The sequence below is a fragment of the Atractosteus spatula genome, chromosome 12 (assembly GCF_055471065.1).
Source record: "Atractosteus spatula isolate fAtrSpa1 chromosome 12, fAtrSpa1.hap1, whole genome shotgun sequence".
NCBI classification, from domain to species: Eukaryota; Metazoa; Chordata; class Actinopteri; order Semionotiformes; family Lepisosteidae; genus Atractosteus; species Atractosteus spatula.
In genome coordinates, this window is record NC_142717.1 from 30018748 (window position 1) to 30045274 (window position 26527).

A 26527-nucleotide genomic window follows, 5' to 3' on the forward strand; every position below is an offset into this window, starting at 1 on the left:
GTGTTTTAGTAATGTAATATAAATAATTTAAAATTTACATATTAAAGCTTAGTAAAAACAGAGAAACAAGAAAGAAAACTACAAAATAATTGACAACAGACCTACAAAAGATTCATACGGTAGGTACACAGAGTACAGCTTGTTGACACATACTGTAAAGCATTGAATGAATGTAGTTTTTTTCAAATAACTTTGAAAGTATTTTCCCTTTTTAAAAAAAAAATAAAAGAAGCATCATTGAGTTTATATATCCTGACCAAAACACACAACAGGCCTCAAGACAGAAGGCAATATTTTTAAATGAAGTAAGTTTCATACTGTCCCTTTTGACTTCATGTAGTTTCACATCTTCTGCATATTCTCCTCAAGTCTCCAGTCACTGAAGGCCCACGGCTGAGTCTGTCACCTGAGATGTTTCTTCAGTGTTCCCATGGGCGACATTGTTCAGACTCATCTTTGTGTTTTCTTCACAACATCTCTGTTGTGTTTATTTTTTCTTTCCAGGCCTAAATGGCTGAGAGGGTACAGGTCTAAGGAAGGTCGGAGCCTGTGGTACCAGACGGTGAGTCTGCAGGACCCGGCTGAATCGCCGAGGTGGCCTGCATGAGAGTACTCCCTAGAGGATTCTGGACAATGGGGGCTCCTTCCATCGAGTCCGGATGTGCAGAACCTACTTTGTCCTCGCTTGTAGATTCCCGGATCCCAACTGAATCTGAGAGGTTTTCACCTCCCACGCTTGCTATGAAAATGGAAATCAGAATTATTTTTACTGCAGATGATGTTTTCGTTTACAGAATAAACATGGCTCAGTGTTTATTTTACAATGATGTACCTCCCTTTAGAAGGCAAATAGCAGTCTTAACTGCTTCAAGTTGTTCCTGGTTTCACAGAAGCTTTTCACAACAAAGCATGACAATTATTTTACCCAGAATTATTTTAATGTAATTGTATATATTGTTGGAATTTCCCGTTCAACAGCTGACACAAGTAATTGCATAGACATTTCATATTTCACATGGTAAACTGCAAGACTGACATACAAGGTAACAACTGTACTAAGAGACCTTCATCATCCGCAAATTGTAACTGATGGAACAAAGTACGATAGGCCCCAGCCTTGTTCCATAATTAACAGAGTTTAAGTGTTTTTAAATGGGAAACAGAATCAGTCATGATGATACTGCAACAGGGTTCAGAACCAGCTCATTCGTAGGTGAACTAAAAAATAGTTTTAAAAAAGTATTTTAAAAAACTTAAAAATAAAGATAAAATAAAAAGATGTAATTATTTCAAGTAACTTGTGTAAGGAGGGAATACTATGAATTATAATGAATTGCTATACATTTCTGAGAATTTACTAATACATCAAATATGCTTATAATACCATAGAATATGAATTTCAGTCTCACCACGTTCTTTGTCACTGTGCTCTGCAAGGGTACCTTGCTATTGCTCTTAGCACTGCTGCCTGTGTTACTGCCACAGAGTGGTGATATCATGACTTTCCGATTCATAAATACAGAATGTGAGTTCTGAGTTAAGTTAGTTAAGAGTTATTAAACCTTAGCTATATAATGCAGTTTTCATTCTTATAACTGGCTTAGGTGTAAGAAATAAGGGCTAAAAGATGCTTTTGAGCTGTTAACGTAGCTGTGAGTGGGCTGTGAAAGACAGGATCTTTGAATTGAAAAGAAATTTAAAATTTAAAAATTGAAGAATAAACTTTTAACATGCAGAAAGACATCTTAAAAAGACACAGGAGAGAGAAAGGAAGACAATAGAAATGAACAGAGAGAGATATGGAATTAACAGGAAACAGAAGCACTAGGTGCATGGGCCTTGTTCTGGTCTTGGTTTTGGTGATTCATTTTTAGAATGGGTAGACCGAGTCCCTTTGACTTTTGGACATCCAGGATTATAACGAAGAGGGATTTACTGTAGCACTGGGTTGGATTCTGTTAATTTAGGCAGTTTCTTTTGTTGGCCCGTTTAGGCATTATATACAGTAGGACTTCATTTTACAGGGTTAATATTTTGGGTCTGCTTAACTTAAGTTCTGTGTCGCCTTGTTTTGTAAACATATTGTGTAATGTGTTGTTTAGTTGTTATTGTAAATAATAATTCATTTGAATCCTCTTTGCTATGGACTAGAAAACATTTATGATGCCCTAATTGAAATTGCTGATGATACTACCTTTACTGGATCATGCAGCAGGATGGCATTTTTAAATGTAAATCTCTTGACTTCACTCATCTTGTGGTACAATATCCTTTTTAAGATAAACCTCACTTCTGGAGGAATTCAAAAGTGATGAAGGATTTGATTTGTATATTTCTTGCAATATCCGAATTATTTGCATTCAGCAAAATAAACGAGTTTTCTTTAAAGGATTAGAAACAGCAGTTCAGAACCCAGATCAGAGTTTCCAACTCAATTCCTACTTCGCAGTCCTTGATACTGCTATTCACTCAGTTGCCAAAAGAATTAAAGAGATGGAGCAGCTAAAAGTCTGTGATTGGCTTCTCTATATGATAGCGTATCCAGAGCTTGCAAAAGAAAATGGCAAAATGAGGGAGGGGAGTTTGTATAAAACTGGTGTCAGCATTGTCACATGGAAACAGATGCAGATTTGTTTAGTGAGCTTCATGCTTTTTCTAGACAACTCCAGGAACATCCTACTCCTGAAGAAGTACTGATGTTTATATGAGAAAATAAACTCTCAGCTTTTACCTCTACACATTCTTTTAACTTTGTTATTTTCTGTTGTTAGTGGGGGGGCATAGCCTCTCAAAGCTAAAACCGATAAAAACTTATCTGCATTCAACAATGGTGCAAGAGAGACTGGTTGGAATTGCCACAATGTCAGTAGAATATGAAATCACTGGTTAAAAGTTTTCTTTTTAATTTTAGAGTTAATTACAATACTGTTAATTCCAAACTCTTAATTCCTTTAGCAGCTGACATTTTTATGAAAACACACAACATATCCCAAGTTGTTAGCCCAAATAACAACAGTTCTCAAATAGGCAAGCAATTAAATTTGGTCACAGTTTAAACTCTAAAATCACATGGTCTATATTCCCAATGAGATACTGAAGCCTAGATGCCTAGTTTCATTTTCATATTCTTTGTTGTGTAGTTTTCATATTCTATGTAAGTATAGTTTTTCTGATTACACAGATTAACTTATTTTGAATTTATTGTTTCTGCCATCTGAGCAGAGCAGCAACTTATTTCTTGTGTGACGGGTTCCCTCTCTGGAAATGTGATGAATACGATTCTTGGACCAGCACAATCTGAGTGTGAATGGAAACAAAGGGTTCACACACCATTTGTCACAGTTTAGGAATAAAAAAACCTACCTGGTAATGACTGAGAAGCAGACTTTGGGCTGTAATAAAAACTGTCTCCTGGACCACTTTGGAAACTACCTGTCTTAAATAAATAAGTTTTAATTTTAAGCATCTGGTATCTACATAAACAGAAATTAAATGTGAAATCAGAAAAAAAGCATTATTCATTACAGTTATTCCTGGCAGCCATTAGAATAAACAATACTCATTTTTGTAACCATCAATATGAAGAGTGTAAAAAAAAAAATTTACAGATGTGATACCAGATGTAATAACAAGACTAATCTACACGTTTTTTTTTAAATTAATTCATAAATAGAAACTCACCTCTGTGCAAATACCATTCGAGAGCCTGCTGGCAACTTGGACTTTATCTTGGTATTTTAAAGCACTGTGAATACGAAAGACATCATCATAAACACAGTTCACATGGTTCCACATTATCTTTACTGAAATTCCATGTACTACCCTCATTTCTCCTACAGTACGCATCTCAAAACCAAAACATGGAGGGTGTAGTGTTTTCTCTTTTTTGGTCCAGTTCTGTTATGTAGTTAATTACACAACTTAAATTATTTTCCCTGTTGAACAAATATAAGGTCTTTTACAGTTGACTACTCATCAAATGTAATTAAAGGTATGGTTACCTATGAATCACTTCAGAGCATGGTTAAAAGCATTAGAGTTATGCAGTTAATTGAATAATTGGAGCCTTTAGGTAACTGAGAACTCAAGTTACAGAAACAAGGAACAGAACAGAAACAAGAATACACTAGACCTGTTTCAAAATCCTTGTCAATTTTGCCACATAGAGTAGCATCTGCTCATAGAAGACTGTTGCCAGTCCTCCACTGTCAACCATTAGAGTCTTTCATTATATGTACTGTATGTCAACAGCCCATGATGCCAACCCACAGTACCAAGACTGAGGTTCTCTAAGGGAAAATTAAGATAATTAACCCTGCATTCAAATAAACATTAAAGCTCTTCTGTGGTTTTCTGTACGCTTCTCAACCTACACTGTCAAATGAAGGCAGCCCATATAATGTGCATTGGCTGAGGAGTAAACTCATTGTTTTATGTCATAAAAATAGGTCAATGACACTGTATCTCCGGAACAAGGCATTAAAACACAAATAGTTAAAATCCTGACAGGTTCTGACAAAATATAAATGATGCACAGAATGTTTTTGTTTACTCTTAGTAAACAAACTAAACAAACTCTTAGTTTTGTTACTTTCAGTGTTTTTTTATGATAGCAATTTTCCAAAAACTTACATTCCACCCGTAATAGTAATTCATCATGTCTGCAGAAACTCACCTCGCCCTCCCAGACAATGGAGCGTCACAGTCCACAGCGGACTCCACAGGGGGTAAATTCTACAAAGGCATGGTGGCACAGACTGTTCAATAAAACCCGAATGGGCTTTTGCGTTTTTGTAAAAAGATGATTAAATGCTGAAAAGAAAAGCTGGATAATAGTTTTACCTCAAGGGAGGTGCCACTGGCTGTGGTGGACTGAGTGGCTCCTATATCCTGGTCTCTAATGCTCTGTGTGTGTCGCTGTTTCACTATGTACTCATAAGTGCTCATCTTTTTCATCACTGCGGGAGAAAAAAAAAAGCAGCACGGTCTCTCACATATGAATAGACTCTTAGTTTCGAATGTACATGGCGAAAGGCCGACATACACATTTTCTTTATTCTGTTTGTCAGTAGACAGTGTTTTTATAGTTGCACATCTGCATAAGAAGAATCCAATATATACAGTGCCGATAGAAAATCTAAACACCCTTTCCAAAGTAACTCATTTTGTGACCTAACAGCCTGAAATCAAGACAGATTAAATCAGAATTTATTTTACCTTTATTTCCACATTGTAACGCGCAAACTCAAACACTCTGAAAAGTAATTACAAATGACAATCTAGAAAAAAGGGCTGTCTAAGTGTACACCTGCGTTGCACAAGGAAAAACAGAAGAATTCACTCAAAAGAGCAAGTTTACAGACAGGAGGTCAAGGGTTTACTTACAGAGGTAAATATGGAATCCCAGCAAATGCCCCAGGAGTAGCAGAGAGGCGACTCCCAGCATGAAAGTAATGAAAGCAACCACAAGGATTCCAACAGAACTTGTTTCAATGGGAGCAACAGGAAGAAATGCAAGCCATGTGCTGTTCTCAGCTATATCTACAGAGACAAAGCATGTTTCACACACATCGTTCAACATTAGAGGATTATTTATGAATGACAGAGTTTGGGAATACATTCTGGAAACAATGGAGAAAATCTATGAAAGAAATGACAAATTATAGATATGTATTACTGTGTAAATAAACGATGCTACAATACTACATTATAAATAGTGCAACTTGTATATGTTCTGTGTTGTTCAGTTTGTGTTGTCATTATTAATAAATATTTGTTTAAGCCAGTGTGCCCGATTTATTACTTTTTCATGAAAGCTATTCAGGAGAACAAAGAACTCTAATTATTCCAACTACTTAGGCATAGTCTTTAATATTTGGGGGCTGTGACTATTTAATTATTGATTAACTTGCTTCTTCTGCCTACTTCTTGTATTCTCTATTTTAGTAACCCCTATTTGTGAAAATACCGACACACTGCAATGTCACCAGTTATCAGGCAGCCCATCAGAAAGGAACCAAAACCATTTCAGTTCCTCTGCTCACAGTATGATGTTGCCTGTTTGCTCTCCTTTACTTTGTTCTACTTCTACAGGCTTTAATAGAAAGTGGTGATTTGTCATCCCCTGTGAAACTTGCCAGAGAGCAACAGGATAGATGCCTGTAAAATCTATGTCCAATCTCAAACAGCACCTTAAGATCTGTTAATCCTCTGGCTGCAAATGATTTTCCACGAAAAAACAAGCAAATCATCTCCCACCTCACTTCAGGTACAAAGTGTCTCAGATTTTCTTCACAACGCACTGAACATCTTTTTTTTCCGCTGTTTTTACATCAGCAGTCTGGGTGCAATACAAGTTACAGTGGTTGGTGCTCAGAAAGACTTACTGTTAAACTGCGGAGCCGTGCGCAACTCTGCTGGGTTCACAAAATGCTCAATAAATATAAAGAGGATGACAAATACAAGCAGCAGGACACCAAAGACTGCAGAGACCACAGTAAGGAAGAAAAACCTGAAAAACAAAATACACTGCATTCAGCTCTAGCTGATTGGATTTTTGTACAGTAACAATTTGATATGCTTTGTGATAACCATGATAGAAACCATAGGGAGCTATAAATGACAAAATTAAAGCTCGATAGAACTTTCATCTAATTAATATATTTTGAGCCTTGATAGCCATAATGAAAGCCAGCAGTAATCAGGAATCTGGGACTCACTTAATCCTCTCCTGTCTTTTGAGTCCCATGTGAATATTTGATTGAAACATCACTTTGGAATTATTGCTTGCATTAGGTAATGTGTATCAGAGTCCAGTGTTGGGTGCCATACATTTGTAACATCAAGGCTTGATTTCCATGGGCTCCTCTTCTTCTAAGTTGCAATATATGCAAAACTCAGTTCCTAAATTTCTAACTCACACCAGACCTTGGCAGCATATCACTCCTACACTTAAGTCTCTGCATTGGTTGCCTTTAAAGTCACATATTCAATACAAGATTCTATTATTAACTTTTATGGCTTTAAATTATTTGGCTCCATCATACAGCTCTGAACTCCTCCATGTTTACACTCCCTCCCGTAGGCTCTGTTCATTTGAGGCTGGTCTTTTGCCTTTTCTGTTGCTGCTCCATTGTTAGGAATGCCCTTCCACTAATTTGCAGAGAGAAAAAGTCTTTGACTTTTCAAATCTAAACTCAAAACTCAACTCTTTTTTTTACTAGGGCCTATATCTGACTTTCTATCCTATTTGTTTTGGTTTAATTATTTTACTTTTTATTGTCATTTGTATCACTATGTACATTGTCCCTGGGTTTGGAAAGGTGCTTTATTCGATTATTTACATTAAGAAAATTGCTTGTAACATTAAAAATAAAATAAAATTTCCTTTTTTGAAAAAAGCTGGACCTACATAAAAAAGGATCAGCTCATTTCACTTTAGTATAGGATTTGATTATCTCACATTTTTCTAAAAGAGGTTAATGTAGTTGGATGATACCAGTATACTAATATATATTTCAGCACCTCAGGAACTGTAATGGTCCCCAAAGCCCAAAGGATGACATGGCTTTAATTGTAACAAACAAATTACCTTCATGACCCACAGCATCAGAGTGCTGAACTGACTGATGAAACTTCAACAGATTACTTCAGGACGAGAAGAAATTTCACAAGAAACATTTGTGGTATTTAGGACATTTTCCCACCCTCCACAGTTAGAAAGATGCCTTTTTAAAGTCTATCCTAGCAAATATTAATTATGATGTAGTATAGGGAATTAAATAATACTGGATAGTATATAGTGTCCATAGATACTGGATAGTAACATGTCCATTGTATCAGAGTCTGTAATATTAAGAGGTTGCCTTGATTCAGTCCTCCAAAATTCACAGGAAATAATACAATTTTCACACTTGCTATACAGCAGGCAACATCAGGCCCTAGAAGCTTATACTGTAGAAGCTGTCTCGATACAATAATGTTTTAAATTCTGTTTCAATAGATAGTGTCATCTTAATTTGAAGTGAATGGTTACATTAATATAAAAGTAATTTAGGGGCAAAGCATTATTGAGCACACATTTTAAGTGACCACATTTTGGGCATTTACTAAGGTGTTATAGTATCACAAAGAATGTGTAGTACAACCCACCAAAAATGACTAAATGTCAAAAAAAGGTTTATAATGCTCCACAATCTACCATCTTGTGGCATCTCTTACCAATAGTTTCTTCCTCCCACACAGTTATTCAGCCATTTGCAGTGATGATCAAAATCTGAAATGCACTTGTTGCAGCTGCTACAGTGTTTCACTTTTGGACCTCTAGAATGAAAAATACAAATAGGAAAATTGAATTACTTCTGAAATGCATAATCCTGTGTAAAGCATATTTGGTGTGGCTACCACTGTAAATTTGAAGAAACCTGGCCCATCTTGTTTGGTTATCTTATGTGGATATGGACAGGGAAGCAAACATCAGCAGTATCCATGTTTTTAAGACTGAAAATGGAGATTTCTTGACCTTCTAAACCTCTGAAAATAAAACTTTGTTAAGTGAAGTTGCAAAGCTTTCAAGCTTACTTGAAAAACTGTGCTTATTTCAATAATAAATAATTCAGGCACAGATTTTTTTTTTTAAAGTACATCTTCAAAACATAGTATAGAATACACAGTGATGTCTGAAATTGTTACTGATCTCCTATTTTGAACTGTGGTCCACCATCACTTAAGATATTTTCTAAAGCAAAAAAGTAGAAAAACAGACAGTACATTTCCCCTCAAGAGAATAACTTACACCTGTACAAATGGTCATAGGTATATCAGTCTCCTTGTTTTGACACTTGTGACCCTTGACCTTAGTCAATTATTCCATGACTTCAGTTTCAGTGAAGCAGGTTTTCAGTTTTCTACCCTCTAGTTCAGTGAAAAACACACTGGAACTCAGCAAGAAAGAGGGGATTTACACTGTGTGAGCTGTGATTACACAGGGAGTGCTGGAAATAAAACAGCATCCACAATCATGAGAAGAGGAAGAACACAGGTCTCAAACAAGAGAGCTAAGAAGGTAAGGTGGTGGGACTACATACACATCGACTTCACACAAATAGCAGTGCAGATTCTGTATGACATGGGGGTGCTTCCTCTTGTCTAGGACCGGCATGGGATTGCTGTAGTTCTTCTTTGCACGGATGCTGGGGTCTGCTGGATCGATCGATACAGCAACCAAGTGTGTCACAAAATGGAAGACAAATGCCACACCAATTACCTGTACATGTACGAGTCAAGGAGGTTAACTGGGGCACCATATTTTAGAAGCAGAAGAAGGTCCATGTTAATTCGGCTATACTAATTCATACTAATCTCATTTCATGCTTGAAAAAGAAAGCAGTAAGCCGCTTTGTTTTTCAAAAGTACTGTGGCAAAGATCTTAGGCTCTTTAGCCCGACCAGGTCCACGAGTAACAGCAGGTTTTTATTTTCACACAAATGTGACACAAAGTTTCTTTTATTTTTTGACATTTATGGTCCCACTTACTAAATTAATGGCATACATCCAAAACTAACACCACACACCCTCGCAGGAATGAGCAGGACTGCACATTGACCATTACAAGCAGCACGCACTTGTAGGCGTTCCAACACACCAGCAAGCATGACTCACTTTAAAACTACTGCAGTTTGACCTTTCACTGAGGCAGATGGGTTACTAATTAAGTTCCTTGGTGATGTGAAAGCAAAACAAGTCTCCTCCTCAGGCTAAAGGAAAAAAAAAATCTGCATGTGTGAGTGACCTACTCTGCATGGAGAGTATCATCTGCAGAAAGAATAAACAAAATCACTTGAGGCTACCCATTAACCCTGTTTATTAACAAGATGAGCTTCTGCTGCATCTCCAAAACCCCAACAGTGGCACACGTACTAGTTCTGCCTTCTCTTACCAATCAAGGTCTTTGTACCAGCTTGCCTTTCTCGCCAAGCACAGAAAGGAAAGACGCTCCGCTGAAGTAAATTACTCAACGGAATCACACGTTTATGCCTCTATAAAAAAAGAACCTTTTTCAGTACAGCGTTTGAGTGACTATCTCCCATCTCATTTAAGCAGCGTATTCATCCATCCATAATCAAGAAGTCAAATGTCTATGTAAAGGTCATGGCAACATAGAGCCTATCCCAGAAGCCTGCAGTGCAAGGCAGGAGTGAAAGCATAGATTCCAAATCTGCCATTAGCCCAAACGAATCAATATCTTCAGCTGAGACCCTTGCAACACTGTCATTCATATAGTCTGCATGTCTAAGAATTGTTTCATGCTTTTTTTTTCTTTTTAAAGGATACAGTGTATCCAGCATATTTCCAGTTGTAAGGCAGCAGGGGTATATAAATGCCAAATCCTACGATTGCCATGTAGCTGTAGACCACCCAGGCGATGAACTGGAAGGAATGGAGAGGCAGGGACCAGCCATTGACCCTGGAGCGCTGTGGAGGAGAGACGAGCTCATTGCTGCTGCTCCCTCGGACAGGGACAGTGCGCCTCAGCCTCCGATCATAGCAGTTCATCTGCAAGAGAGCACAGGTGCATCAGCTACCTGCAACACAAAAGAAAAGGCTTGAACAGCTCAGACGTATACAAAAGAGTACCACCTACAATATACTGTAATTCTGACAGACAAAAAGAAAGAATTTGAATTGATATAGTATATTACAGTATATGCAAGGAATGTACAGATTAGCACATTTCTCATCATAGGTCCACTTCTCGAATGTAATAATACAAAATCCCAAACCCCTAATTCTACTGAAAGTAATTGTGACCCAAGGTTACATATACAGTATAATACACACGTGAGAAATGATCACCTGGTGAGCTAGTGATGCTACAGTAGCTTCCTTCCACTGCAGTTCTGTTCAGAGCTACCCAATGAGGTCAGGAACAATAGTACTCATGCTGATACCTAACACTGCAGCCTGGGGTCTAATAACCTCTGAGCTCTGGGCAGGTGAGTTTGGTCATTTTGAAAGACGTCAGTGGCCTTAGCTACTCCAACCATTGAATCAGATCATTATGGCTCCATTAAAGGGATGTTTGACTATGTGCTGCTATCCTCATCACATCTTACAGAGGCTTGAAAAACATTCTAAAATCTCTGATGAATAATCATATTTTATCTGGAAGTGTCAGCTGTTAGTTCATCACTATGGAAATAAGATCCACAGACTCTCCAAAGTTCTTAGATGATCTGAAGAGGTCATTCATACTATAGACACACAAAATATTAAACAGACAACAGACAGACTCCTGATTCATCTTAAATTACAGCAGCTCCAAATTGAAAACACAGTTCAAAGTGTCCCGGAAGCATGTCCAGAGTCATTATCTTACAATTCTGTCCCACTCATCCCAGGCGGACAGTATGATTGACTAAATTAGTGTGGAATTTGTGCTGATTGCTGATTCCATGTACTGTATTTGGTGGATACTAATACCATGGTCTGGAACAGTACCAAACGTCTAAAACAGCCCGAAGCAATTTGCCATGTGTGACTTTGCATTTCCTTCATGAGTTTTCATACTGACACGACATATAAAACCAACAGCACAATATATGAATTTGACACAGTTGATCTTTGTATACAAAACACAACCTAAATAATATCAGCCAAACATTTTTTATATTTCCCCGAGTAACTCATTATGTTTACGCATAGTATACATTTTAATGACAATAACAACTGAGTCTGTTTGTTGCATAATTGAATAAATATTAATATTTCCTTAATAGCTTCTTTCTTAAATATACAAATGTTACATGGTTGAAATAAAGCTGTGAGTTAATAATGCCACGAAATGCTAGGACTGTTTTTTTACACACCCTAGGGAATACTATCACAAAGGTGACAGTGAAGTCCTGCGAAGTGATTTAGAATATTAACCACTTCAGTCTCAATAAAAGTACTGACTTGTCGGATCTATCTGCATTCATCCATCTACTAAGATGTGCTTTTTAACGTGCTCTCCAGCCTGATGTCCATAAACATTTTTCCCGAAATCTGGTACTTGGCACATACTTTTATTTTCCATCTGGAGATGGAGTTAAAAGAGAGCCATCATGGAGAGTACTTAAACATCAAAGGAATGCGAGCGATCTTTAGTACACTAAATGACAATGTTGCTAAGTTACATTTCTTTACAGATCTGTAATTCATACATGTCCCTTTCTGACTTCAGCCTGCATTTGTATTGTTTTAATACTCAATTGGAGGAAGGGATAGGTTATTTTTCCCTAGTGACTGAGGGAACAGAACATTGGCACTGTACTGAACTGACTTACAAACATTTCAACTGATTAATTTAATCAGAGTTTAAACACAGAAATAATAAAGTACATTGGAATCACTACATGACAAGTGTCTTTTGTTTTATTTTTAGGTATTAGGTATTATTTTAGGGAATATTTTTTGCAAGCAAGCAAATAGTGCTGATTAGCTGTTCACTCACTTTTCAAGCACTGAGACTACTGGAAAGAATCCTGACATTGGAATAAGCAAACAGTGAACTATGACTGTTCAAGCTGTGATCTATTTGAACATTTACTTTTCTTCACAGCTCCAGTCCTAGAGGGCAGTAGTCTCTGCAGGCTTGCCTTACACAGGTAACAGACCATTTACTGGACTAATTTAACACTTTTCAAAGGCTTTTAGCTGTTCATGATTTAGAAGAACTAGAAAACCTTCTGAATTCTGACCTTGGAGGACTGAAGTAGGGCACCTGCGATTGAAAAAACATGAGCACTTCCTCTCAAAAACAGCTGTAATTCAAGGTGATGGCATTAGAACTTCTAAACCTTGGCTGAATATGCACAATGTTTATTTCAGCACAATAAGTGCATAATCTTTTGAACTGCAATGTAGTAGTCATTTTTTTCCATACAAACTTTTTTATATATTATTTTTTAAACTAAGTGAAAGAGACTGACAAATCAATTTCTATACCACTAAGTAATGCAATAGAAAACAACACATATTCCCAAGTCATAATACATGAGTCTAAATGAGTGTAAGGATTTCAAACTGAACATATAATCTTTATATGTCACAACAAAAAGCAGACACCTGAAGGATGAAGTCATGGTTATTATTAGTAGTAGTAGCAGTAGTAGTTTTGAATGGTTCTGAAGGATAAAGAAGGTTTCTGTGTACTAGACTTTAAAATGAATAAGGAAATCAGATAGCAGGTGAAAGGCACTGCTTTCAGATCTGCTGTAACTCATTCAGCTTTGGAACTAATCATGGTCACTTTTCAATTGAGATGCAGACTGATATTTCTGTCATTGAAAATAGGTGCTCTCATGCTTCACATTTAAGTCATAAATACAGTTATTGTATTTTGCAAGTATATTCATTGTTTAATGTGCTCATTCATTTGAAAACCTGTAAGAATGCTGTACTATGTCCTGTGGTGATCTCAGTTCAGCCCCAGTGGTCTGTCATGGATGCCATTCTGCAATAGAGTACATTTTACTTGTCAGATTCAATTTTGATGCTAATATTGCGAACACATAATTGGACTAAAATAGGTCAGCTATAGCATTTCTTTTTTTCTGAAAAGGTGTGGATAAAAATAATGCAAAATAAAATCTACACTTTTCAGCTTTCACAATTTCCTTTCAGAGAAACATTGACTTTCTGGATTCTTCTCAGAAAAACCTCACTTTATGGACAAATAATGCTGGCAAATGCATAAATATGTCTTGGTTACAAGATTCATTTGTCATTTCAGTTTAATCATGTTTACATATAGCTGTCCATAAGTCTGATAATGACTTCAAAGAGTAAAATTCCTTCTGTCTACAATTCCTGAAAAAGGTCTTATTGCTAATAGAAGTTCCTTGAACCTGTCTGTTAAGATGCTGGAATGTGCGTATCCAGTAAACCTCATTTGCCCTGTGATTTCTATGTGTGAGACAATAAATGCTGTATTGGTAAACAATTATGCTCATTTTGGACAACTGAACATGATAAAGTAAAGTAGTGAAAGAACTGAAAAAGATGCATATAGAAAAGGGTGCAATGAGATGGCCTATTTGTTAAACAACAAGAAGTTGCATATAAATTCCCAAAGCATTAGGTGCAAAGTATGTGTTACTCGTTGATTATCCCCGAGATAACTGAGCGAGATAATACAGTAATGTCACAAGTGTTAAACTTTATCGAGTGGTGCATGCTCAGAATTTCAATGTGCCCATCGTCACTGAAAGAATCTAGTCCAGCAACTAACTTTTTTGAGAGGAGGGCCTGACTGCCAGTGGAAAAACTGTAGCCTTTTAAAGCACAGAATCACATCAGATTTGCAAGTAAAGGGTGGCAGATGAAAGTTAATCAGGCAGATAGTGAACAGCCCATGTAGCTTTGCTCTGTTGAAGTAACAGCCACAGCAGCTAATAATAACTCAATAAGGAAATCAATCTAAAAAGCAACACACACTTTACTGAGTTCCACTTGAATACAACATTTAAAAAAATACAAACTAACAAAGTCCTTCTGCTTTTTGACTAATAATACTACTAATACTAGTAGTATTAGTATTAGTAAATAATACTACTAATACTACCTGCAATTTCCCTCACAGGATCAATAAAGTATCTATCTATCTAATAAAGGTACAGATATGGTTAGATTTCCCACTGCTGTCTGTAATGTTTATTCAGCACAAGTTTTTTCTTCCCAAGATTAAGGATAAGGCACAAGTAAAAACTAAAGCAATAGTCTTGCTGACGATACTTTTGATACTTTCTCATTAAATTGAAAAAAAGCTCAAGTATTACCAGAATTAAAAAGCAGATGCCCTCTTGCAAAATCTAATAAAAACACAATAACCATCAAAAGCTCATTCCTTTATCTCATTAACTATAAATCCAAAGCAAAATACAAGCACACTTGTTAATACTGGACACACAGACAGTCCAGAATTAACCCAATTCTCGCTGGACTTGAGGACCCCACACTTAGATACCGGTAGCAAACCCATACACGTGTCTTATAACACCCTCCTAGTGGTGAAACATAAAAGAGCAAAACAAAGGCCTTGCAATCACCATCAATCAATCAGTGTTCTATTATTATTCCACCTAACAAAATAAGATACAAACATACAACACCAAATACAACCCTAGCTATCTATTATATTATTCCAATGGAGTAGGCAGAGTGAGCACAATACAGTAACCTGCACAAACACGGAATTGCAATCTGTAACTCACAACTGCTACCCAATAAAAAATAACCATCTCAACACTGCTGTGTTCACTCATTCAAAGCTAAACCACCAGATTCCCAGGTTGTGAAGAAGCTGGACAGGGACATACTGTCCAAACTCATATCAAAGAGGGTCTTCAATTTTTCCTGTCAGTTCTACTTTTTTAAATTTTTTGAATTAAATACAAAACTAGAATTTTGACATCTAATTATGCAAAATATTCATTTTTTTCACACCGATCAGATAGAAGGATGAGCATGATGTTATTTCAAAGGTGCAGATCGAAGGTGGCCAGCTTCAGTCCTTCAGAGTTGCAGGGATTTCCACTTCTTTCCACCCTAACTTAGCATTTTAAAAAAATCATTTGCCTGAAGGAATTATAACACCGTCTACCTAAAGTACTGTATCTGTTGGACCATGACCTACAAGAACTGGAAATGTTCAATGATATAGTTGTATGAGAACAACAACAGAGGGACCACAACAGCACATAACACTTTTTCCTCTATTACTTTCAATGGCCGAAACAAAAAGAATGAAAATCTCAACCTTTCTACTCAGACCTTTTTAAATGAAACAGACAAAATCCAGTGGTTGCCTGGTTTCAGAAAGTAAGACAGCATTCTTGTTCCGGAGCTGATGTATCTGTGGGCAAGACATTTCCTGCAATGGGTTTCTTTAAAACTCCCCATGTGTCTCAATATACAGCTTTATGAGAATGTTTTTTTTTAATTGTATTTATACAGGAAACCAAAGGATGAAAATTTCACTTTTTGCTGCCTTATATTAATGTCTCTGAATTGAAGACTTTTTTTCATACTGTAAACCTTAAATGACTTTTCAAGAGGTCTCCGATAGTGCATCAGCCTAAGATTACGCTCTATAGAGCGTCAAGTGAGCTAAAATCGATTGTCACAGAGTGTTGAATGATATAACGAGCTTGGACTGCTTTTGTTCTGCATTGATGTTATGTTTTTTCACATGTGAAACAGTATACGTGAGGTTTAGCACACTACAAAGCTTCTGTCCTTCCTCATTAACAAACACTCATTTAAAATGCTTATTTAAAGTGAAAGGGAGAAAATAATTGAACCAGTGCGAGTAACAGCCTGAAGGACCTACAATAATTAACAGCAAATAAGTTAAAAATCCAAAGCCAGTTCTAGACTCCTTAGTTACTGATCTCACCTTTAGAAATCAAAAGGGTAGGATAATATGCTAATGGACCACAGAAATAACTAAACTTGAAAAAAATATACCTTTAGGAAAGAAAACTCAGAGCAGCATTCCTTGTGCACATTGATAAAACTGAAGAGTACTTTTTACTGCATATTTTGATCAAATATATCTCCTGCACTATGTTATTACTAATACTTTCTTGTAACATTAAGAGATGCAAGCCATGGCTGTTGTTCAGAATCAAAACTAAAAACATGTGCTTGCTATTTTACATAAAAAACGAAATTCCAGTGCTTTTTAACTCCTGCCTCCTTGAACGGCCTATCTTACTTACCCAGTGCCAAAAGGCACAGCAGCACTGAAAATAGCGGTCCAAACGATTCACAGATTCACTGTAGTGTGCTGGAGAGAGACAGCGTCTCCTTAAGAGCTCATAGTGCTGAGCTTCAGCACCGCTTCGGAAACTTGAGGATGAGTGGTGGTGTGACATTTCAGGAGCCACAATATTTGAAGGTTCCTTCAATAACATGAGGTAAGTGAGCTTCTTCTAACTACAATAACAGTAGCTCCATTCATGATTGAGGTAGAGCACCCTCAAACCTGAGTGTCTGGTGTGCTCTGCTCAAGAAAAACAGCTACTTCCTTTTCTTTCAACACCGGTGTTGCGCTGGAGTTGGGGAAAGAGGAAACCACAAGAAAAAGGAAGTGGCCAGCAGCAACTGGGCCACCTCACAATTTTCTTCTGCAAAACATCTACATTTTTTAGTAAGCACTCTTTATATCACCATTTGTATAAGAAACGGCTGCCTGCCCAGCAAGATTTGTGTCTGTGTGGCTGCTTTATCACATATCACAAGTGACAGGGTGGTTCCATTGAGTGTCCCATTGAGTGTTGGTTTGCTAGAAGAATACACCCTTCTGAGCAAGAGCAGAAGGAGGTCAGAAGGCTTCGCTTCCTCTGCATTCTCATGGTCAATAATAAGCAGTCTCACTGGCTTTGTGTATTGACTCTCAGAGAAAAATGATTGAAAATTCTCACATTCTCACCAGTCTCCCCCAGTAATGAAAATATAGCACTCACCTACTGTATATAAAATCTAAGATGCAGTAGGTTAGGCTGGATGTTTAGATGGAAATCTAAACCCTTTCCTATGCGCCCTGGTTAAAATTTTAGGAATTTCCAGACTTCCTTTTCATGTGGCAGACAAGGTTTTGAAAGGATAGAGGAGAATGACTTTCTTTGCCACATGTATAATATTTAATACATTCATCCTACCTTTCTTCATCTGTTCAGACTGTTCTTCGGAAATGTGCTTCTTTAGGTGTTTCAGGATCTACAAGAATAATAAATTATATTTTAGAATAACATTTATAAAACTGTTTCCTAAACAAATAATGCAATAAACCACTGCATGAGAAAGGCTTTTTAAAAGTTTCCAAAACTAAATGAGAAGCATGTTATGCAGCTATGTCATAGAATGTCACAAGTTGAGATGTATATTATGGTGGCACAATGGTTACAATTGCTGCCTTGCAGTGTGCTATCTGTGTGAAGTGTGTTCACATGGGTTTCCTCCCACAGGCCAAAGACATACTGGTAGGTTAATTGGCTTCTGGGGTAACTGACCATTACTTGAGTGTGTGAGTGTGTCTGTGTGTGCCCTGCTTCGCACCTGCTGCTTGCTGATATACTGTACTGCAGGCTCCAGCTCCCCTATGACCCTGTATTGGATAAAGAGGTTAGAAAATGGAGGGATGGACACGGTATGCAGCTTGTCTGCAACTTTTATCCTTGTATGCATATAAGGCATTGTGCACAGTGCAAATTCATTTTGGTTATCTTGTAATTTTCAACCAATTTCACCTAATCTCACTCTAAAGGAATAGGAAACTCTTCTCTTCATGATGTTTTTTCATCTTCATTGCTACAGTGATGTCCCATTTAGAAGGTAAAAAACCTAAGTATATGAATATCTTTCACTGAATCCTGAGCCAAGTGTTAAGCACAAAGGTGCAGCTTGATCTTTACCAATTATATCTTGTTGGTGGTATGTGACTGGGGAGCATTTGTAGCAGTCTGGGGAATGTGTACACTGCTACTGTAGCAGAACTCAGAAATATTATGCAAGCTTTTGTCCACATGAAGGCCATAGAGATAAGCTATATTTTATCTCTTTAAGTTAATCTTTTTTTTCTTAGAGGCATGCATGGTACTTCCTACTGGCTCAAAAAAGCTTGTTTGATCCAGAAACCTTTTCAGGTTTGTCACTTTTCCATTTTATCACTGGTTTGAGTCTAAACTTATAACAGTGCTAACAAAACTTGCAAGATTAGACTGCATAACCATCCCCTGGGATTTTGCTCAAGGAAAACTCAACTAGAAAACACCAGATCCTCCCTTAGAAAATGCAAACCTAAGCACAAAACGTGTTACCCATTGACTTCTGAATATTTGATATGTCAAAAAAGGAAGAGCTGAAGTTATTCCTGGACCAAAACAGCATCTGGATGGTCAGTGATATCACAGGACAGTATTATTATTATTTCATTATTAATTTATTGCTTATAATCACAGAAACATGCACTGTTTCTTATTTACTAAACAGCGCATGTTACTAAAGCAATCTCAGTGAAGCATCTCACTCAAGGGTACAGCAGTAGTGCCCCACCTGGTATTTGAACCCACAACTGTCCTGCTATGAATTAAGAGCTTTATCAGTCATTTGCCCTCCGTCTCATTTTTAAATGGGTGAATGTCAAAAGTAAAGCATTGAACCCAGACATAGCCTATGCCCTACAAATGTGAAACCATAAAAATACAGTAAAATCAAGTAGAACTAATTTAACTACTTTATTACATCTCCTTTGTTTTATGAGCTACAGCAAAATGCAATCCTATATCATTATCCATTTGGTTTTGTCATGCAGACAGATACATAGTAAACTGCAAATATTTAGTTATACATTTCCATGGTTAAAGAAAGTTCAGCACTTCCTCACCCTCATCTTTTTTTTTTGTGAGCCACTTTTTTATTCATCCAAATTTTTCAAAATAAATCACAATTTCTCCCTCCTCAACCAGCCCCCGGTAGTTGTGCCCTTCAGACTTCTCCACCAAAGGATGCCAGAAGTGAAATCACACAACAGTGGCAGAAGGACAGTGCTTCAGGTCAATACCGACTTGACTTCATTAGCACAACATCCCTGCCCTGGCACCACAAATCCATACAAATAAGATCAGAAAAGTCCAAGAACCAATGAACAGCAGCTTCTTCAATTTATTTTTCCAAACTGTTGAGAAACCAGTGCTGATCACAGCAGATCCTCATTTGGGTAAACCCCATCTTTTCTTACTGATTTATTGATTTATTGCAGTTGCCTGTAGCATAATACAGTTTAAGATGTACAATGTCTAAACTACATGAGCAGTGGACAGCAAGACAAGATTCTCCAGCCAACAGAACACCGGGGTTTGGACAGTTTTGGTAGCGCTCCAGAAACACCATGGACTACTGGCTAACTACTGTCCATACTGCACTCAATAAGGAGGGGATAGGAGGAGGAGGAGATATTTTTGGAGTGAAAAGCTTTAGCACTGCACAGGCTTTAATCTCTATACATACTGTATGTCAGCTCATGAATGCACCCCTGCAGGTAAAAGAAACACTTAGATGTAATTTAGTAGCCTACAAACCCCTATTCTTTTTCAAGGCTCAGCTCTACAAAGCTGCATATACTGTATGGGCAGCGTGAACCTGTGACCAATTCGGCTGAAAAGCAAGCTTGCTGAGGAGCTTGTTCATCCTTAGAGACCAGCCCCTAAAGCAAAAAGGTGATTTGTTGTCGTGTGGTTCTATTCAGGCTCACAGGTGGTTGCTTTCTGAATGTATTATTTACTTTACTGTAAATATTTCTGCTTTTTTTCCAGGGTTGACACATTTTATTTAGTCAAATGATGGTTAGAAACTCACTCAAAGAAAGGCACTTAGGAAACACACAGAATGACTACTCTTATATTGAAACCCAGCTTGAATCCTGGAAAACAGTTATTTTATGTACTGTAGCTCATTATACACAACACATCTATACTGAGGGTCAAAAAAAAATGATCACTTAAACTTGCAACAAATTCATCTTTGGAATTACCTTTTTTGTAGCACGGGCAGACATCTTATTGAGCAGTCATAACATAACTTTATTCGTTTTGCTGATGAACATTTGTGATCAATTGTGTTACGGGTTTCTTTCCCATCTCTCTACTAGGACACTCTGCCTGTTCATTGGTCGATGAGTCCTCGAGGCAGTACAGTATCCTAGGTCAATAGCTCACAAATGGTCAGTGACATTCAAGTCTGGTGAAGATGACATCCACAACATGATATGACATGCTTGTCTTGCAAGACGGCCATTGCCACACAAGCAGCATGGGGACCCACTTGTTCCACTTGAAGAAGTCAGAAATAGCCCACAGGAAAGGCACCCCTGTGAGGTCCCAGGGCCTGATCAACCTAGCATTGTGAATTGAGGCTGCCATCCATCACTTGTTGGCATTGCTGGTGCAGTGGAACTGGCAGTTATTTAATGGACATTGAGCATGATGGCATGTCACCCTTGGTGAGGTGTCAGATCAGTGACGGACTGTTTGGCTGTAGTGTATTGCCTGGTTAAAAATTGCTGGTGCAGGGGAGCTTTCTCTTAACAAGCAGGACATATTGGTTCTTTTCTGTGCTCTGCTTCTTTCTTGATTTTCACCAGGCTTGACATTTAACAGGTTAAATCACCTCATCTCTTGAGCCCTGTCAGCTCTCTCTCCGAGTGAAAAAAAGCACATCATTGTTTATGCAACAAAGCCACTCATGTGCAACACAGTCCGCGGGCAATGAACATTTAATGAAAATGTCACCACCAATATTTAATCAATATATTCAATCCATAATCTGGTAAGATCCAGATTATTATACAGTAGATGCATAAACAGAGTGATAAGATTCTTCTGAACAAATAAATTGGTGTGAGACCATATACAGTAGTCGCCTTAAAAGTTCAAATCAAGAATTTCAATTTTATATTTAAAATAAAGGTTTCACTACTGGTCTGTGAAAAATACAGTCACACACCTTTAAGTCACTGCATACTTGATAAAAAAATAATCTATTCTGACCAGTTTTTAAAATTTGTTGTATATCATAAATCTAAATGTAAGAAAAATGTTATAGTTTTTACTACAAATTATTTTTTGTGGCAACACTCAATGACACGTTCAGCCAATGAACATTTCTAAATTTAACAATGTATGAGCAACCATTTATTGACTTTACACATTTCTACAGTGCATGAACATGTTTTTCAGTTTGTGACCACCACACCTGGCTTTAAACATCACAGCCTTGGAATTAAGAACTATTTTAAATAGTTCTTTTAACTCTTTTGAAAGAGCAGAAAAAACCCCATGTTTTGTATATTTGCAAAATGAACCATACAGACACTGTAACCGGTCAAAATGAGATAGGTCACAATTTGCATTTTAGCAACGGTTCTTTCATACAGTTACAAAGCAGAACACAATGGTTCAGTATTGGCAGCCAGACCTATGACACATGTTTAAATTTTTTATTTTTATTTTCAGAAAATTGATCATGGTCCTTACTTTCCAATTTGGAAGATTGGACTCCAGGCTGAAACACATCAACATGTAGAAGTTTACAATTAATGATGATGTAACCATTACATTTAGATGCAATGCACTTGGAGGATTCAATGTACAATACGCATATGACCAATACTTTCTAGGTACTGTAGCAAAGACAGGGTCTTTTCTGCAATTCCAAAATCAGAATTTGATACAGCATTATGCATACTGTAAACAAATTCAGACAGGTGGGTTGGTTTTGATATGAGCTCCAAGCTCAGATAATCTACTGCATAAATCTTGATAAGGACGTCATTAGAAATGTAATACGTGCAAACCTAGTTAAGTTACCAACAAAATGGCTAAAAAGAAAGAGATATAATTAACACCTAAGTAATCTTAATGTTTAAGCCTAGAATTTTTAACTTTTGAAATACATTTGTAGATTTAAGTTTATTTAATAATGTGGAAGGGCATTCAATACACAGTTAATAAGCAATTCAAAGAAAATACCTTTTAAAGCAAAATGTATTAGCTGAATTACAGGCACATTTCTAGATTTCTTACCAGAACAGGCACATACAGCACATCACTTAAACACTATTCTGAAGTTCACAGTGCTTTTCAAAAACTTACAGTTGCTTACTTACTGTGATTTCCCATTGCTGGTACCATGCATCTCTATGCCCTGTCATGTTCCATGACTTCGCTGTTCTTTACTGTGATATACCACAGTAAAGCTTTTAAAAATGGACAACACCAGAATTTATATCTCGATAATCCATCTTAGGACAGACATTTTGCAAAAGTGGATTTTTCATTCCTGAAGCAGTCACTCCACATGGCACCAGTCATTCCACGGGAAAGAAGAAAGTATCCTTCTGTCAGCAAACCACTTACTAGCCACACTGTCGAACCCGCCCCTGTAGGACACGTCTTTAATCACTAAGCAACGAGCACCTAACAGGCAAGATGGGCCGGCAGCCTTCTCTCACATCAAAATCTTCACATTAGGAAGGCACTCACAGCATTCGACATCTCGTCTATCCACTGGGGGTTCAGACAAAAACACATCTGTGTGCACATGACATCACAAATACTGTGGCGCTCCAAGCGCAAAAAGGAAAACCCCAATATATCACAGTGTGGACAACTCAAAGTATTTTTTTCTGTCCTTTGCTGTTGTTAGTAAGCTATATCATATGGCGCGTTTCAAACCAACCATTCTTGTAAAAAACGTTTTTACAAATTTTTGTACTATATTGCTCAATGACCCTTTCATTTTCGCTTTTTGTTTCTAACCATGTTATACATTCACTCTCTGAAACCACTCATATTCATTTTATTCCAACTTCAACCATGGATCTTCTTTTAACCCTGTTTATTGTACTGACGTGACAACTCTCAGTCAAATTTTTGGCCTCTCCGCCACTAGAGCTCAAAAATGATTAAAGCATATGGAAGGATGCAAAGACAGGAAGCACATTTGGTTTGTTCAGTTTTTAGTAGATAATTAATCCACAAACCTTATTCTGCTGTTTAATGAAAGATCTCAGAGTACCGATTTAACATGACTGGATATCTTGTTCCAGATTCCAATAACCCTTTGTATGAAGACATGCCTCCTGTCCACAGATGTAAATGCACTTTCCCAAATTTACAGGATTAGAGATAGAAAAGTTAAAAAATGTTTTCTAGTTTTACCCATTTCTCTTTCGTTAGCCTTGTGTTGTACCTGTCTGTCTTTAATGCTGCTAGCATTAAAAGTCTTTAAAAAAGTCCTCAAGAACCGAAAAAAAGTGTAGACTCAGGTAACGTTTCAGGATCTATAAAAGGAATAGTACTGATTAGCTCTCATTTCAACATTGTGCTCTGAACCCACCACTAACACAGCTTGTTAAAAGAATGATAAAGTCAGTGAAATGTGGTTGCCTAGCAAAGAAACGCATTAAATCCAGGAGGTGCTTAACTCCAGTCATTAGGCTTCTAATTTGTACCCCTGTCAGTCATCAGCTCTGCATCCTGTTTACTTTGTTTTGCTTAACAAATATTGTAGCCACGGTTTCCACAGTGGGGTATTATGATCCTGTACAAACCTGTTACATTCTCAAATGAAAATACTGTACTTACGCACATACTGCAATTTTATTTTTAATCCATTGCCAAAGTATATTTGTGATAGTTACCATTGGTTTTGTTGATGATAAATTATGAAGTAATCACATCAAACCTTAAAAAAAGAATGATTCCAACCACAATACAGACCTAACTGTATCCTATTGTATCCGACTCCCCTTAAGAGAGGGTTACATGGGTTTTGAGGTACTTGTATATACACATGTGAAAGATTTAATTACTAGAAAAAAGTAAATATGGTATGGATATAGAGTATGAAAAATTGATAATTTCATATTACGTAAATACAGGTGGTGAAGCATTTTCTCTCTCCTCCACCTGATCTGCGGTACAGTGGGGCTGTAGGTGCAGAAAAGATGCTGTGTGTCACCCAAGTAGGGGATAAAGTTGTTCCCCTTATATACTGTATACTCAATTCGCGCTATAAGAATGTACTGTATGTAACAGTTACTGTATTATTATCATCACAATTATTGCTAGAAGTAGTACGTGTAACTGTTAACCTGTTTTTCAAAAACTTTAAATTCTGGGAGCAGGCATCAGTATAACAGCAGCCTGCGTGGTATACCCTTATAAAGGCATTTAATTTCAGATTTTAAGAGTATTACAACTCTTCACTCCGCCTAATATAAGTCACGGAGTTAGTGCGCAGAAACGGATCTAAGCACATTTTAACGTATTTAATAGTATCATTGGCACGTGAATCAATTCTCCCAACCCAGTAACCTTTGAACGGAGTTTATGATCAACAGTATCCTCACCCCTTCGTTTTACATAATTCACATATTTACTGAAACACACACACAACATATCTCAGAAAAATGTTTAAAATAATATTTTTTCGACTATAGCTTACCTTACCCGCAGACAAAGGTGGAGAAGTCATGCAGATTATAATAAAATGAAAACCCAAGGAAAGACTCCAGGTGCCATAAGTGAGATACTCCACATTTACTGTTGCTTCAGCGTTGTTTGATTTACCGGTTAACTCGATTCGCATGGGACCGGCCACATTAAAATATTTGTCACGAGTAAATCCTCTGGCTTCATATTGCAACGTTTATTAAAAAAAAACAACACTGTCAGTTTCAGGTGGGCAAATTTAACATTCACAGAATAAACACCTTATTCACAAGGCATCCGAATCCTCTTGTCATTCAGTAAAACCTGGCGAAAACGCTTCTGATCTCGAGTTCGCAAAGTTAAACACCTCAAGCCTTGGCGTCTATGGAAACTCCTGCAACAAAGTACAATTAATTAACACTCCGGGTCTTAAAGCTCGACTGTTCAAACAGCTTGAGTGTAGATTTCATAGACGGAAAATTCCCCACTACAATACGGGTTCTTTATTGTATGTTCAAAACAACGAACACAGCGTGCCAGGAACCTTATCTGATTTATGTGGTTAAAAGATGTTTACCTTGATTCTGAATTCTGCATGTACAGTTGTGTCATTTATGTGACACGTTATAGCTGCCAATACTAAATTTAAAATGTAATTACCAATGCAAGCTTTTTGAAATTCATGAGTTCAATTTAAAATTACCTTTCTATTTAGTCTTTTGCAAAAAATATTTTTGAATTTATTATTTTATTATTACCTGGGTGGAGAACTGGAATATCCGACAGAAATTATTAACAGTTGAACCTGAAGTGAAATATGAACTCTTCATCGTACGTATTAGTTAAGAGAAAGGGAAGAGCCACTTCAGCAAATACTTCACCGAGCTCTTCGGGTGACTGTCGGTGCTTTAAAAAGACCTGGAAAACGAACTGGACGTGGATTGGAGATTTTTTGGGATATAACCGCCTGGAGTGTCGGACCAGATACAAGCTGTGCACTTTGTATTGAAATTTGTTTCATTTGGTGCACAATCTTCCCCTTGTGTGCTGTAGTTCCATCTTAAAGAAAATACTTTGGAATTTGCTGCTTTACAAAAATAGGCAGATTTATAAAACAGTTGTTAGGACTCTGGAATTACTGTATATCTGGACAGTCATGTGGTGTGCACAAATCCTGTTGTACCTTCAGCAAGACACTTTATTCAGACTGTTCTAGTTTCTAGTTTAACAAAAAAAAGCCTACCTGTGCAAAAGGGTACAAATACATATTTGAATAAAAGCATTAACCAAATGAATTAGTAACAGCTTATTGTGCCTTCTTAATTTTCATAGCTAAAGAGACAATTGTTATTGCCTTGGAGGTCAAAATGAGTACCGCTCTCTGTTTTCATAATGGAAAAATATTTTCAATGTCCAAAATTCCTAATTTCTTCCTTAAAGATAAAACTTTAAAATGAATATGAGCTCCAGGCTAACAGACATGCTGACAA

The 26527-nt window shown here is 37.1% G+C and overlaps 1 protein-coding gene across 4 annotated transcripts; it reads right to left on the reverse strand.

The window, feature by feature from the left end:
* Positions 1 to 25866, reverse strand: zdhhc11 (zDHHC palmitoyltransferase 11). Of its 4 annotated transcripts, none has more exons than XM_088928898.1 (13): positions 25796 to 25866; positions 25319 to 25431; positions 17706 to 17763; positions 10333 to 10554; positions 9087 to 9265; positions 8221 to 8322; positions 6387 to 6511; positions 5386 to 5541; positions 4843 to 4958; positions 4676 to 4734; positions 3682 to 3745; positions 3364 to 3436; positions 1 to 739 (listed from the first exon to the last, which is right to left on the reverse strand). In XM_088928898.1, exons 4-13 carry the CDS (start codon positions 10552 to 10554, stop codon positions 531 to 533), a joined length of 1305 nt encoding a protein of 434 aa, XP_088785024.1. In that variant the 5' UTR covers positions 17706 to 17763; positions 25319 to 25431; positions 25796 to 25866; the 3' UTR covers positions 1 to 530. The 4 variants fall into 4 exon arrangements, with proteins under 4 accessions (XP_088785024.1, XP_088785026.1, XP_088785023.1 ...); XM_088928900.1 differs by having other exon boundaries at positions 10333 to 10583; XM_088928897.1 differs by lacking the exons at positions 25319 to 25431; positions 25796 to 25866 and adding an exon at positions 22709 to 23067.
* Positions 25867 to 26527: the final 661 nt, after the last annotated feature.

What these genes read in the sequence shown, in the direction of transcription:
- zdhhc11 (XM_088928898.1), bottom strand. Translation starts at nt 10,554, where the DNA reads ATGAACTGCTATGATCGGAGGCTGAGGCGCACTGTCCCTGTCCGAGGG. An exon ending in CACGGCTCCGCAGTTTAACA is followed by an intron (nt 5,542 to 6,386) that starts GTAAGTCTTTCT and finishes TTGTCTCTGTAG; the next exon opens with ATATAGCTGAGAACAGCACA. An exon ending in TGCTTCTCAGTCATTACCAG is followed by an intron (nt 740 to 3,363) that starts GTAGGTTTTTTT and finishes CCATTTTCATAG; the next exon opens with CAAGCGTGGGAGGTGAAAAC.